This window comes from Rana temporaria, chromosome 5 (assembly GCF_905171775.1).
Source record: "Rana temporaria chromosome 5, aRanTem1.1, whole genome shotgun sequence".
NCBI lineage: Eukaryota > Metazoa > Chordata > Amphibia > Anura > Ranidae > Rana > Rana temporaria.
In genome coordinates this window covers 344,276,602-344,292,271 of record NC_053493.1, presented here as the reverse complement: position 1 = coordinate 344,292,271, position 15,670 = coordinate 344,276,602, and the positions used below count along the sequence as shown (strand labels likewise).

The following is a 15,670-nucleotide window of genomic DNA, read 5'->3' as shown; positions in this document are numbered from 1 at the left end:
GACATGTTCGGTCGTGTGTACGAGGCCTGAGTGTTCAGCACCTAAACAAAATCTCGGGGGGTCTGACAGGTTATAGACACGCTCACCTCTAATTCTGAGCTTAAAGTGGCTCTCAGAAGAAGATCGTCCAAGTAGCCCACGATAGGGATGCCACGCTGTCTTAGTAGGGCCAGAATCGGGGCAAGCACCTTGGTGAACACCCTTGGTGCCGATGCAAGGCCAAAGGGGAGATCCACAAATTGGTAGTGGTCTTCCCCGACCGCAAAGTGCAGACATCTGATGCCTGGTGCATATGGAGACATGCAATTATGCGTCCTTGATGTCCAAGGATGCCAGAAAATCCTCCAGATGGAGGGCAGCGACAACAGAGCGAAACAACTCCATCCAGAATCCTTGTACCTTCACAAAGAAATCGAGAGCCCTGAGATCCAGGATTGGGCGAACACCCTCTTTTTTTGGTACTACGAACAGGTCTGAGTAAAACCCCTGAAATCGTTCCTTTACTGGGACAGGAATGATTACCCCGCGTACCAGCAGATCCTGAACTGCGCCAAACAGGGCTGTCCGAAGGGTCAGCTGGAGGGAAAAAATCTGTTTGGTTGACAAGAGGAAACTACTTTGCAAACCCACCGGTCGGAGATGTGCGATGTCCACTGGGTCACAAATTCGCAAAGACGTCCCCCCACCCGACAGATGGGTGGGGGCAAACCTTCATGCGGACATGGACTTGTTTGCAGGCTTGCGAAACCAGGGATGCTTCTGTCCCTCAGCAGGCGCTTTATTGGCCTGGGATCATTTAATGGCCGCGCTAGGCAGACAAAAATATGCTTATGCGCGGTGACGGAGGGCCCTTGCCTACGGCGTGGCTCCTTACCTTTTTTGGATTGTGGGAGCAGCGTACTCTTACCCCATGTGACATCTTTAATAATGTCATCGAGGGATGCTCCAAAAAGTCTGTCGCCCTTAAAGGGCAAATCCATCAGGGCCTTCTCTGAAGATTGGTCCGCAGACCAACACTTTAGCCAGAGTGGAGACGGCGTAACACCACCACATAGCTTGAGGCTCTGGCCAGCAGAGGAATAGTGTCCAAGGCTGATTCGCAGACACATTTTAGACTCTGCACCAACTGGTCGGCTAGCGCTACCTCGTCCGAGGGAGCCTGATGTTCTTTTAACCCATTCAGTGAGTGTCATTGGGCGCACAGCCGAGCCCACCACCGTGTATAGGTTGCGGGAGACCGCCTCAGCCTTCTTGTCCGCAGGATCCTTGAAAGCAGGAGCCCCTTCCACCGGAATCGTGGTTACCTTGTTTAGTCTGGATACAGGAGGGTCTACTATCGGAGGAGAGGTCCATTTTTTTAGGAAACAATCCTCAAGAGGGTAACGCACCGCCAAATTTTTAGGGACGGAAAAAACCTTCTGTGGTTTGTCCCATTCCTTGTATAAAAGTTTGTCTAGATAAGGCACATAAGGAAATACCTTAGCAGTGCGGGTCGGCTTCCGGAAACCCAAAAGGGACCGAAGCCTCTGTTGCTTCCGCAGACTCCGCTATTTTTAGACTGTCTCGCACTGCGGTGATGAGATCACCGACCAGAGCCTTTTCACGTGCTGACCTGGATCCGGACTCATCCTCACTGTCCGGCCGGTCCTCAGATACATCAGAGCCAGGGTCATGAGCCGTTGCTGGACCCGGCTCCGCATCAGAATTGTCCAAATAAGATGGCGGTGGGAGGGGGTGTTTTTTACCCCGTGTTCCCACGTGCCACTTCCACTTTGGCAACAAAAGCATCTAGGATTGCCAACATAGCGTCCAATACATCGGGTGCAGGGGCATCAATTGCTAGCTCAGGTGTTTCAGGGGAAAAGGCGTCTGCTTCTGAGGCAATGCTGACCCCTGCGCCCGACACCCACAGGGACTCCAAGGCAAGGTACAACAACCCACCCTCCTAGCTGCGAGAGAGACAAGGGGTTCCCCCCCAGAGGACTCACCACCCTTGGAACATTATAGTACGGCTGTCGTCCGTTTCCTTCTTGAGCTGCTTCCTTGTCAGCTGACTGTGTCAGTTTGACCACTGCGCAGCGTGTGTCTGCAAGCCTGTGCCGTTTAAATGATATGATCCGGCGTGGACCGCAAGAAAATGGCTGCTGAGCGGCAGACTGAGGCCAAACAAAGTCGCGGGCCACAAGAACATGGCCGCCGAGCGACAGATAGAGGCAAAAACACAGCGTGGACCAGAGCACAGCATGGATCACAGGCAAAATGACCGCCAATTAGCATAAAGAGGCCAAACAAGGCGCCTACCACAAAAACATGGCCGCCGAGCGACAGATAGAGGCCAAACACAGTGTGGAATGATATAAAAGAAGTCTGCGCAAAAACTCCACGCTAACCAAAATGGATAACAGTGATAAGTGATGTACTGTGCAGAAAAAGTTAATAATATAAAAATGAATATATATATAAAAAAATATACATATAAAAAGGTCTAAATATAATTTAGGTGGAAATGAGTGATAAGTGACCCATAAATGCAAAACAAGCTGCTGAGTGAATGGATGACGTGCTGTCAAATAGAAATGCAGATGCCACTGAATATCCACTGAGCCAGGTGTAGGTAATTGTTTGACAGATGTAAGGTGATATCCATAAACGAGCTCCCAAAACTCTCACCTCAATGACAGGAATAATGGGCATCAAAGATATACTTAATATCGGCAAACTCCTTACATCCACAGTGTCCTCCCACCTGTCACACTGTGGGTCTTCTCCACAATGTTTTCCTAATACCTTTCCGGTCAGAAGAGTGGGGGAGGAAGAGAACACAAAAGAACCTCCAATGGTGTAGTAGGTGTGAACACAGGGGGAATTTAATTAAGAAAAACCTGTTTCCATGGCTACAGTAGCCAGGGAATGAAAGGTCTGAACCTGGAAGTGACATAATACATAACACTTCCAGGTTCATTTATTGCAGAGGAGATTGGGGAACAGATTTTCCTCGATCTTCTCCCGCGCATTGGGTTAGGGCGGTCCTGGGCTCCCTGGAGAAATGGGAAAGCCTGGGAACTCCCATGGCAGGTACTGGAAGGAGGGTAGCAATTTTTTACTACTTAAAAAAAAATTGTCGGCTTCAAAAAACAATACCAGGCTCACAACTGCAACATCAGTACCTTTTTTCTACCATAAAAGTGATTGTCGGTTTAAAAAAACAAAATGATACATCAGATGTGAGTGTATTTTAACCGCTTGAATACCAAGATGTTTATAAATGTGTCTTGGTAGGCAAAGGATTAAAGAAATAGCCGTATTTATAAATTTGTAGAAGGGTCAGAACCTCTGTCCTGTTTTTATAGCCATGTACACAATTAGGAAGTTTTCTCTTACACTTGTTACATAAATTTACGCAGTTTATGATTTTTTTTCCCATGAGCCCTGAAACCCATGCTCTCAACTTGACCTCCATATCAAACCTTTGTCATCCACCCATCCCATCCCAGGGTTCAGTACATGTGTCTCTCTACATGCTGCCAAGCTAATTGCATTACATTGTATGACATAGGAGGCATGCCAGAGCATGCCATACAAGGTGCAGCAAGGTTTTGGGGCTCTGGGGGCATGCAGATTGCATTAAAAACCGTATGTTTAGGCACCTTACTTTTATAAAGTATTAGCAATCAGTTACTTGTTCCTTTTATAAACTGAAACATTTAAAAAAAAATCTTAAAACGTGCTCAGGTTCATCCAAATAAGGGTACAAAATAAGAGTTTGCTGAGAAAACATCACGAGCTGTGAAAATACAGAGCAGTTGTAGACAAAAAATAAAACAACGGTAATATAACACCATACTGATGACCAAAAGAGATTTTAACAGTTCAAGAAAAGATGGTTTGAACAATGCATACAATGATGTGCAGCATTTATCAAATTTACTTACTTTTGTTCTTTGATCCACTGATTAACATTTGCAGCCACAAATTCACTTTCCCGATGGAGGCGACTGTTGTCAGTTTGTGTTGCTTCTAGAGCTTGGCATAGGATTTCCAGCTGTGGAAGTAGACAGATCAAAGAGTATGATGGACTCCCTAGAACAAGGGCTATCTGGAATACTAATAATAGTCTGTAATACTTGTAAAGAATCAAGTCATTTTTCTCCACTCCTTCAAATAATCATGGTTTCCTTGTACATGCTATTAATTGATTCAATATGCGAGATGGAATGTCTGAACCTTTCCCACGCTTTACATTTACCAGTTTACTATAATATGCATTACTTTACCTCCAGAGGTTGTTTAATTCAAATCAGGCTTATTTGATGAAAAATGAAAAGAGAGCCGTTACAACTTGTTATGTTTAAGCCTCGGTTCTTGGATAATGTGTGCCGTATGATATGTTTTTCATAAAGAAGCCATTTGCTGTTGAGGTGTATCTTTCAAAACTATTACAAGCAGAAGCTGGGCAAGACGAAAGAAGAATTATTTTGGCTTAGCTAAAGAAATAGGATTAGAAGTATGTACTTTTGATTATCACTGAAGTTGTTATAGGGAAGGTAGCAAAGAAGCTGCAAATAAAAAGAAAATATTGTTTTTTTTTTTTTTTTTTATGTACAGATCCCAGTTTACATCCACAGACAATTCTATGGGGTTAGTGGATAGTTGTGCTGAAATGTTTATCTTATCGCCATTTTCATTTACGTGAGCTTACGCCAGACACATGCTCCTGTTCAACCTCAGCCTCCTCTATAGAAGAGACAAGCATGCTCAACTGAACAGGGTCAACATGTTTGGGGAGGATCTTTCAAATAATTGATCTGTTGGTAGTTGAGACATCTCTGTCTGGCCTCTGATATCTGAAGCAAGCATTGTACACAAGTGCATTTCAGTATGGCACATGGAAGTTATAGGCTGTGTTAAAGTGTTACCTAACCCAGGCCCCCGTATTCACTCGATCTGGTCTCCCACAATACACAGAGCATGGAAATGCAATTATTTTAGTAAATATAAACTTCTAAATACAGCTCTCATCAGCAGTATATAGCAGTCGTGTTACTTCTATCGGTGTCCAGCGGAGCACTTCTTAAAGTTGAAAGGAGTTTTCATTCTCCTCTGACTGTCCTATGAGGCTTCATGACCCCTGACCCTCTGTCTGGACAGTGCCGATTGGTCCTGTGCTAGTCACATGCAGCCTCCAAGGCTCTGTTCTATCAGCAGATTGATTGGGGACTGTAGAAGAAGGGGAGGATCAGAGAAGACACAATTAACCAATTCACTTTTTGTGGTTAAACTGGATGGACTTGTGTCTTTTTTCAACCTGACTAACTATGTAACTATGTAACCACGAAGGCTTAAAAAAACAAAACAATACAGAGGATTTGCTGATGCACATTTACGTCAGCAAAGTGGTTCGTTACTGCAAAACAACATACCGGTACGTTGTTCCCTTTAAAAACCATAGCAGTTGTGCACGCTTACTGCATGGCAGGGGACCTGATGGGCGTGGCTGATGGGCGTGGTCGCTGCTGGCCACCCACGATCATGAGCACAAGAGCCAGAACGGGGATTTGTGTATATAAACACACAAATCCCTGTTCTGACAGGGGAGAAGAGACACATCGGCTGTTTGTAGTAATTACAAACAGCGATATATCTCCTCCCCTAGTCAGTCCCATCCCCCCACAGTAAGAAACACTCACAAGGGAACACATTGAACTACTTGATCGCCCCCTAGTGTTAACCCATTCCCTACCAGTGACATTTACACAGTAATCAGTGCATTGTTATACCTCTGATCACTTTATAAATGTCTATGTTCCCCCCAAAAAAATCAAAAGTGTCCAATCTGTCCGCTGCAATGTCGCAGTACCACTAAAAAACACCACCATTACTAGTAAAAAAAAAATGCCATAAAGCTTTCCCATAGTTTGTAGATGCTATAACTTTTTGCGATTTTTTTACCAAAAATATGTAGAAGAATACATATTGGCCTAAACCATGGGTCTTCAAACTATGGCCCTCCAGTTGTTCAGGAACTACAATTCCCATCATGCCTAGTCATGTCTGTGAATGTCAGAGTTTTACAATGCCTCATGGGATGTATAGTTCCACAACAGCTGGAGGGCCATAGTTTGAGGATCCCTGGCCTAAACTGATGAAGAAATTTATTTTTCAAACATGTTTTTGGGATATTTATCATAGCAAATATAAAAAAAAAAAATCTTCAAAATTGACGTGTTTTTTTGTTTATAGCTCAAAAAATAAAAACTGCAGAAGTGATCAAATACCAACAAAAGAAAGCTCTATTTGTGGCAAAAAAAGGACATCAATTTTGTTTGGGTACAACGTTCCACGACCACGCAATTGTCAAAGTGACGCAGTGCCGTATCGCAAAAAATGGTCTGATCATTAAGAGGGCAAATCTGTTCTGTAAGTGGTTGAACAGCCTTTGTACACAATGTGGAGGATTACCCCTGAAGTTCCACAGTGAGTATACCAAACATGCTTTACTGCATATACAGACTGATTTTACTGTTGTGGGTTTAGCAACACTTTAACGAGCCCCTAAAGTGGAAGAAAAACCCTAGCTATAAGAAAATCCTAAATTCTCTTCCCCTACCTATCCTGCTTAACCTAAATAAAAGAAAGGTGTGTACTTACCGATTTCCACTCTGCTACGGTCTGGTCATGTAATCCTGCATCTTTGTGTAAAGGAGAAATTGACATTGGCTGTCAATTCCAGGTGCCCCGACGTCAACCCTAGGCTCCCGTGGCCCAGCTGATGTTGGCGCTCCCTCCTCTCCTGTGCAACAGCTGCTTACTGACACAGGAAAGATGGAGCTGTGGGATCATGTGAGTGGAGTGAGCATTTTTTAAGAATAGTTCTAGATAGGATTTTCTTTATTGCTTTTCCTTCTTTTTTTTTTTAAAGAAAGAATGGACAAGGGTTAGAAACTTTGTCAGGTTTTTACTGCTGTTTGGGATGTTGAAGGGGAAATTTACCCTCACCTTCCACCCTGGTGGCATTGTCACCAGGACAGAAATTGAGAGGGTATTTCCAAAAGGAGCACAAACAGCAGTAAAATATTTTTTTCTTTTTCATTACAGTTAAGCCCTGTACACACGATCGGATATCTGATAGAATCTAATCCGATGGATTTTTTCGTCGGATATCCGATGAAGCGGACTTTCATCAGTCTTGCCTACACACCATCGGTCAAAAATCCAACCGTGTCCAAATGCGGTGACGTAAAACGCTACGACGCGCTGAGAAAGTTCAATGCTTCCGAGCATGCGTCGACTTGATTCTGAGCATACGTGGATTTTTGACCGATGGACTTCCACACAGACAATCGTTTTTTTCTATAGTTTTTTTATCCATAGGAAAAATTTAAAACATGTTCTATTTTTTTTCACCGATGGAAAACAAACAGATAGGGCCCACACACGATCGGTTTGTCCGATGAAAACGGTCCATCAGTCTGTTTTTATCGGACAAACCGATCGTGTGTACAGGGCTTAAGAGACATCCAGAACCCCTGTAAGTTTTCTATAACTGTATTACTTTTGCAAGGATCCCTTTATTCCTGTCTGGTGATAGTATTTTCACCAGAACAGGAAGTAAGAAGAATTCCTAATAAATACTAATGCCGCGTACACACGGTCGTTTTTTGTGATGAAAAAAAACACGTCATTTTTTTAGCATGAAAAAAAACGACGCTTTTCAAACATCATTTTAAAAAACGACGTAGCATACACACCATCGTTTTTTCAACAAGCTCTAGCAAAGCGCGGTTACGTTCAGCACGTACGGCGGCACTCTGTTCCATTCAAGCTCGCGTCCCAACTTGCTTCTGAGCATGCGCGGGTTTAAAAACGTTGTTTTAAACATCGTTTTAGCTACACACGGTAATTTTTTATGACACGAAAAACGACGTTTTGAAAAACGACATAAAAAATTGAAGCATGCTAGAATTTTTTTTTGTTGTTTTTCAGAAGACGTAAAACAAAGTTTCCCCCACACACGGTGATTTTAAATTACGTTTTTTTCATCACAAAAAACGACCGTGTGTACGCGGCATCAGACAATAAAATCCAGTCAGAAGTTCTAAAAAAATTGATTAGGCAGGAGTTATAGTTGCCAATGGCAAAATGACAGAGGCAGGAGAAATAACAACTGTGAGGCTCATGGTCCCTGAAAGTGGCTGCTGAGATCCTCCTAACAAACATTTATCTCTATTTACTCACTGAGCTAAAATGATACTTCCATCAGTCTATCAGTTACTTCAATATTTTTCAAAGCATGAAAATAATTTTGCTTTTAAATGTCTTTATTTCTTCTGAGAAATCCTCACTTCCTGGTCGTCTGCCTGTAACTTCACACAGTAATGCGAGGCTTTCTCCCTGGTGTGGAGTGTCGTGCTCGCCCCCTCCCCTGACACTCCACAGCAGGGAGAAAGCCTTGCATTACTGTGTGGAGTTACAGACAGAAGAACAGGAAGTGAGGATTTCTCAGAAGAAATAAGGACATTTAAAAGCAAAATGGAAGGATGAGGTAAGTGAAGGAGGACTGCACTAGGGTAAAGGAAGCTTTTTAGGGAAATTTTTTTTTACCTTTACAACCCCTTTAAATAATGTTGAAGACTGCAGTGGGGCCTTAGGAGCTGTTGGGATGTTTAAAACAAAAAATGTATAATTAAAGAAGTTCCTATGCAATTCGAAAATAGATATAACGCAGGTAAAAAAGTGAATTTTACCTGCTCTTTACTACATCAAGAATGCCTAAAGATGTATATAAGAAGATTTGGGGTCTCACCTGGTTCCCAAAACTGATTCCAGGCTACTTTCCTGTCCTCTTTAGGGGTTATGAGGACCCCAGCACCTAATATTATACTTAGTGGTCAACCCAATCTCTGAAAAATTTTGGGCTGCAATCTTCCGTATTATTTTAACCTCATCCAGCTGAACATTGTTGCTCAATACCAAAATAGCCTTATAAAATGCTAAACCAGCACACCTATGCAATATCCAATTTGGATTGTTGAACAGAGTGATTTATTAATTCACTTATTTGTGGTAAAGTGTTGTATTTTTTATGCATGAGATTTCTTAGATATTAACAGATTACAAATTAAAATTCAACTGGGACAGCATCTGGTCAAAAAAAAATCTTCTAGTCCTCAAATATTTAACTGCAACCCTCATTCTTCTTCCAGCTATGTCAGGTCTTTTGGACTTAGAGAGGTTCATTTACTAAAACTGGAGAGTGCAAAATCTGATGCAGCTGTGCATAGAGACCAATAAGCTTCCAGGTTGTTTTTGTAAAAGCTTAATTAAACAAGCTGAAGTTAGAAGGGCCTGTGCCGTGACCGTCGGCTCCCGTGCACATGCGTGGGAGTGACATCACGCGACTCCGGCCAGTAACAGAGCCGGAGTCCACGGCCCTGGAAGGAAGAGCGGTGAAGATGTATGGTGAAGATGTATGGGGACATCACAGGCTTCGATTGCAAGTAAGTGCAACATAGCCCATTATGCTTTTACTTTGCAGGGGAAAAAAGAGGAAGTAAAACCCATTAGGGTTACTTCCTCTTTAAATACGGTTTTGAAAATAAATCTCTGACCATACCAAATCAGACAAACCAACACTACTTTTCTCATTTCTATGGGAAGCCTTTATGCAGATTTGCCATAATTTTGTGGACATCTGAAGTGCATCTCCAAGCCAGTCTTAAACCCAATACACACTATTAGATTTTCTGCAGATTTTTGGCTTCAGATTTACCAAAACCATATAATATGAGGTCAAACCTTAAGAGTTTCAATTTGTTTGCAATCAGGCAGGCCCTTGCACTACATGGTTTCGGTAAATCTGAAGACAAAAATCTGCAGAAAACCTATTAGTGTGTATGGGGCTTTATAGTTGAGCACTGCCCAATTACATGCCCATTATCAACAGAGAAGACCTAAAATGAGCCTGCTGCCAAATAGTGTGAGTATGTATAGATGATATAGATATACACACATGTGGTGACTGCGTTGGTTTAAAACCTTTGTAGATCTCTAAAAAAATCTATTTATATTTCCACGTAGGAGTATATTTCCTGATTGGTGGCAAATAAAATTGCAGCTGCATATAGCTACAGACATTTCAAATGCTTAATCTGCAATTCCTGATCTCCAGTATTATACAGAGATAGCCAGATTACCCCTCTGCTTCCTGTAAAGGATGACTTACTTGTCAGTGTCATTCTTCGCATGACTGATGACATCATACATATTCACTAGGTACATCAAAGAAATTGCAGTCTAGGAAAAATGATGATGTTGGAACTGGCTTAAGTCCCCTGCAGATATCTTTGTATGGAAAATTTAGACAGTAGACTCAGTGGAAGGAGAATATATCATAGAGTTTCAGGGGGGAAAAAACTCTGAGTGACTATTTTAGGTCCATCATGCTGGATAGAGAAATTAGGACTAAGCAGGGCTCAGGTGTCTACGATAGCACCTCTTTTGCTATATCAGACGAAAGAGATAAAACAATCCCTATAATCAATTAGTTGCCATGGACCGCTAGAAGAACAATCTGGTAGATGAAATAAAGAATTCATACTTAAAACGATTAGTCATTCTGAGGGTTTGACAAGCTGTTGATGGATCTTCAAAGGATTGAAGAATAAGATTATTGAGTCATAATTTATTGATAAGACCTATGTTGTATCCAGCATTGTCCCTTCCGGGCAAAGGTTTTCAATGAAGATATCAATCTCCTTTTTAAATTTCAGGTCTTGAGTATTATCCCATTTAGAGTATATGTTGAGAAGCAAATAATAAGCTTTGCATCTAAAGGGACCAAGTGATAAATACTGTAAGCCCAACATTGACTTTGTTCTTGACATACAATTACTACATGTGAACAAAATGGCTCAGCCCTAAATTGCTTTTGTATATACATACATCCCATAATGGTATTTCATTATGTTACTGCAAAGGAAAATAGTGCGATTCATTCATCAATTTGCAAATTTATCAAAATCTAATATCTTTAAAAAAAAAATTACATTTTTTTCTCTTCTCAAATTGTTCAATAACATGAAAATAAAAAACAAATGCATTTCTTAGTTGCTTTACATTTAATGTCCTAATAAAAAAAAAATAATAAAAAATGTACATACATGCATACATACAGTGAAAACTTGGTTTGAGAGTAACTTGGTTTGAGAGCGTTTTGCAAGACAAGCAACATGTTTTAATACATTTTGCCTTGATATACAAGAGTAGCGTCATGTCACAACTGAGTATAAAAAAGAAGAGAGGAGACTCTAATACACACAGTTGGAATTTCCGATGAAAAAAGTCTGACGGAATTTTTTCATTGGATATTCCGACCGTGTGTATGCCCCATCTGAATTTTTCTGTCAGAAATTCTGACGGACTTAGAAAGAGAACATGTTCTCTTCTTTTCCGACAGAAAAAAATTATATCGGAAATTCCGTTCGTCTGTACGGAATTCCGACGGAGAAAAAAAACATGCATGCTTGGAAACAATTTGGACACATGCTCGGAAGTATTGAGCTTCATTTTTCTAGGCTCATCGTCGTGTTGTACGTCACTGCGTTTTTGACATTCGGAATTTGGTGTGTCCTTGTATGCAAGACAGCTTAAGGCAGAATTCCGTCAGAAAAACCAGTCGGAGTTTATTCCAACGGAAAAAAACGGTCGTGTGTATGCGGCATTAGTGTAGCAATATGGTTACATTTAATGAAGGTATAACATTTAGCAACTTATTGCTTCACTTAGAGGTGCCTCTCCTCTCTTATATACCCTGTAGAAAAAATGCTTTGATATACAAGTGCTTTGGCTTACAAGCATGTTTCTGGAACAAATTGTGCTCGTAAACCAAGGTTTTACTGTATATAGCGGCAGAACGGGGGGATGCCGTTGTAAACAAGGCATTTCCCTGTTCTGCCTTGTGACAGGACACTGATCGTCTGCTCCCTGTGTTCGGGAGCAATGATCAGTGTCGTGTCACAGTAAGCCCAGCCCCCACACAGTTAGAATCACTCCCTAGGACACACTAAACCCATTCATCGCCCTCTAGTGTTTAACCCCTTCCCTGCCAGTGTAATTTACACAGTAATCAGTGCATTTTAATAGCACTGATCGCTGTACAAATGACAATGGTCACAAAAAAGTGTCAAAAGTGTCCGATGTGTCTACCGCAATATCATGTCATGATAAAAATTGCAGATTGCCACCATTACTAGTGAAAAAAAATATATAATAAAAATGCCATAAAACCATCCCCTTTTTTGTAGACGCTATAAATTTTGCGCAAACCAATCAACATATGCCTATTGCGATTTTTTTTTACCAAAAATATGTAGAATACGTATTGTCCTAAAATGAGAAAAAAAAAATAATATATTGTTTGGGGGATATTTATTATATATTTATTATAGCAAAAAAGTAAAAAATATGGCTTTCTTTTTTAAATTGTCGCTCTTTTTTTGTTTATAGCGCAAACAATAAAATCCGCAGTGGTGATCAAATACCACCAAAAGAAAGCTCTATTTGTGGGGGAAAAAAAGGATGTCAATTTTTTTTGGGAGCCACATTGCAGGACCGTGCAATAGTCAGTTAAAGCGACGCAGTACCGAATTGCAAAAAATGGCCAGGTCATTTGGCAGCCAAATCCTCCTGGGGGGCTGAAGTGGTTAACATGCATGCATGTAACACACAGAGCACTGTAGTGGGAAAGGGACCTTACTTGTCAATGACTGCAGCAGCAGGAGGACAATATTCATTGGTTGGCTTTTCTGATGGCATAGTAGAGAATAATCTCTAAATGGACATTGCCTTCTAGCAAATGAACTATGATTTGCTTTCTTGACTACTTTAATCATCTATTTGTACATATGTACATCAGTGATGAAAGACCATAAATATATTAAAGCGTTTCAAAGATAAAAGTAATATGCACGTTAAAAAGTGCATGGCCATAAAGATTTGAAAAAAAAAAATGCAAACCATTTTAAATATGTATATTTTTCATTATTGACTGTTCTGCTGTTGTAAAGGGCACGTTTCAGAAAATGTATCAAATACGGTAGTTAAGCTGTATGAAATATTGGCTAACGGTAGAGCATTTTCTTTGAACTTACCTCCCTCTGTGCACTAATGTATTTCTTCTCAGAGGATTTCAGATCATTTTGCAAATTTGCCACCTAAAAAGATATATGGATACGTTATCAAGGGTTTTAAAAATAAAACAAACTTTAAAAATGTATACAAATAAATCACATGCTGCTCAATAAGAAATGCATAGGATCTGCTCATGACAGTATGGTATCTTATTCGGCCACACTGGATAAATGGTTAAACGCTCCTGTACAAAATAAGTAGCAATTATATATATATATGAATATAGGAAATAGTAAAAAAAAAACAATTAAAGTGAAAACTAAAAACAGTCATATACTACAAATAGCGCTAGTGTTGAGTAGTAGTATAGTATGGCCAACTCCATAGAAGTACTATAGAAGACCTAGAGCTGAAAAGGGGAGCCTACATCATCCTTATGTCGCCTAGAACGATGCTGACTGCGGTCCGTGTTTCAGACAAGTGTTCCCTGTGTTATGCTGGCTATACATTGTGCTCTGGTGAGTGTACACCCCCAAGGGGACCGTGTTCTCACGTAGTGGATTTGAAGAGTTTGGTGGAAGGTGCACACTACTTTTACTCTAGGATCACCTATGGACACTTTCTGAATTATCACCTGGCTCATCATCTGTCTTAAGACTTTTTGTGTGGAGTTTGCCATACTATACTACTACTCAACACTAGCGCTGTTTGTAGTATATGGTTTTAGTTTTCACTTAAATAGTTTTTTTTTTTTACTAGTTTTTATATTTGCTTTGTTTTAAACAGCAGCTCAGATAGGTTCCATATGCTTTTGGAAAAATTATAAGGAACATTTTTCTATTATTATTATTGTCTATTATTGTCTCTCTGGATGATTTTTTTGTGATCCCACTTTGGAACATCAGTTGAATCTTTGGCGCCGAGTGGTGTATTGGAGGCCTTTTTATACACCTACTTGTTGATATATAGCTGGATTCACGTAGACGTGCCTAACGTTAGGCAGGCGTAGCGCATCTCATATACGCTACGCCACCGTAAGTTAGAGAGGCAAGTGCTGTATTTACTAAGTTACGGCGGCGTATCGTAAATGTCCTGGCGTAGGCACGCCTAATTCAAATTGTGAAGAGGTGGGTGTGTCTTATGTAAATAAAGCATGACCCCACGTAAATGACGTTTTGAACAAACGGTGCATGCGCCGTCCGTGGACGTATCCCAGTGCGCATGCTCCAAATTACGCTGCAAAGACTTATTGGTTTTGACGTGAACGTAAATTACGCCCAGCCCCATTCATTTAAAAATTTGACGCGGTTCCGACGTCCATACTTAACATTGGCTGCGCCATCTTTTTGGTGGAATATCTTAAGGCCTGAAAACGCCTTACGTGAACGGCGTATCTTTACTGCGACGGGCAAGCGTACATTCGTGAATAGGCATATCTCGCTGATTTGCGCATTCTAGGCGTAAATCGGCGTACACGCCCCTAGCGGCCGGCGTAAATAGACAGCTAAGATACGACGGCACCGGCGGTCGTATCTTAGCTAGATTTAAGTGTATCTCAATTTGAGAATACACTTAAATTTACGACGGCGCAGATTCAGAGTTACAACGGCGTATCTACTGATACGCTGGCATAACTCTACCTGAATCTGGCTAATACTGTATATGTAATGAAGACCGAATGAATAAAGACTTAATGGAAGCACTGTCTAAAAGAATATAATGTATCTTTAACCAGTTATTTTTTTTTGGATGGGGAAGGGATAGACCCACTGACAACTCTGTTTGTCCTGATGACTATTGTCAACAAAATAAAGTGATGGGAAATTAAAAATGTGAGAGTTGTCCCCAGAATAGGAAGATAAGGGAAAATCTGTTCCGGGGACAATAAAGAGAGAAATTCTCCAAAATTTCCTCTATAGGAAGCAAGGAGACATTTCTCCAATAATGCACATACAGCAAAAAAAATTACCTTACCCTACCCCACCCAAAGCAAAAAAAAAAATTAAGACATGCTAACACTTTAAATGTAGATTTGGTCCCACCAATGTAAAAAAAGCTAGTGTTTTCTTTAGCCTTTAGTCCTACTTTTGACAACATACACTATATTGTCAAAAGTATTGGGATGCCTGTCTTTACACACACATGAACTTTAATGGCATCCCAGTCGGGACCTTGCTTTGTGCACTGGTGCACAGCCATGTTGGAACAGGAAGGGGTCATGTCCAAAATGTCTTGGTATGCCGATGCCTTAGCTGGGTTCACATCTAAGCCACATGTGGCTCACAGCAAGGTTCCGGTCTGTCCCAGTTAACCGTTTCAGGTTTGATTTCAGCCCGAATTTTGGGCTGAATTCGGACCTGAAACAGACCAAAACACGCATATGTGAACCATAGAGAGCCCATAAAAATATTCTGCTATTGCAAATTGGATGCGAGCAACTCACATCCAATTTGCACTAGTGTGAACCAGCCTCAAGAGTTCCCTTCACTGGAACTAAAAGGCCAAGCCCAACCCCTGAAAAACAACCTCACACCATAATCCC

The 15,670-nt window shown here is 41.1% G+C and overlaps 1 protein-coding gene across 1 annotated transcript in view; it reads right to left on the bottom strand.

The window, feature by feature from the left end:
* LOC120941176 (polyamine-modulated factor 1-binding protein 1-like) overlaps positions 1-15,670 on the bottom strand; it is a 512,202-nt gene that overhangs the window by 143,769 nt on the left and 352,763 nt on the right. Inside the window, exons 20-21 of the mRNA XM_040354465.1 lie at positions 13,149-13,211; positions 3,933-4,042 (exon numbers count right to left, since the gene is read on the bottom strand). Coding sequence (XP_040210399.1) covers positions 3,933-4,042; positions 13,149-13,211 — 173 coding nt within the window. The remainder of the gene's footprint in view (positions 1-3,932; positions 4,043-13,148; positions 13,212-15,670) is intronic.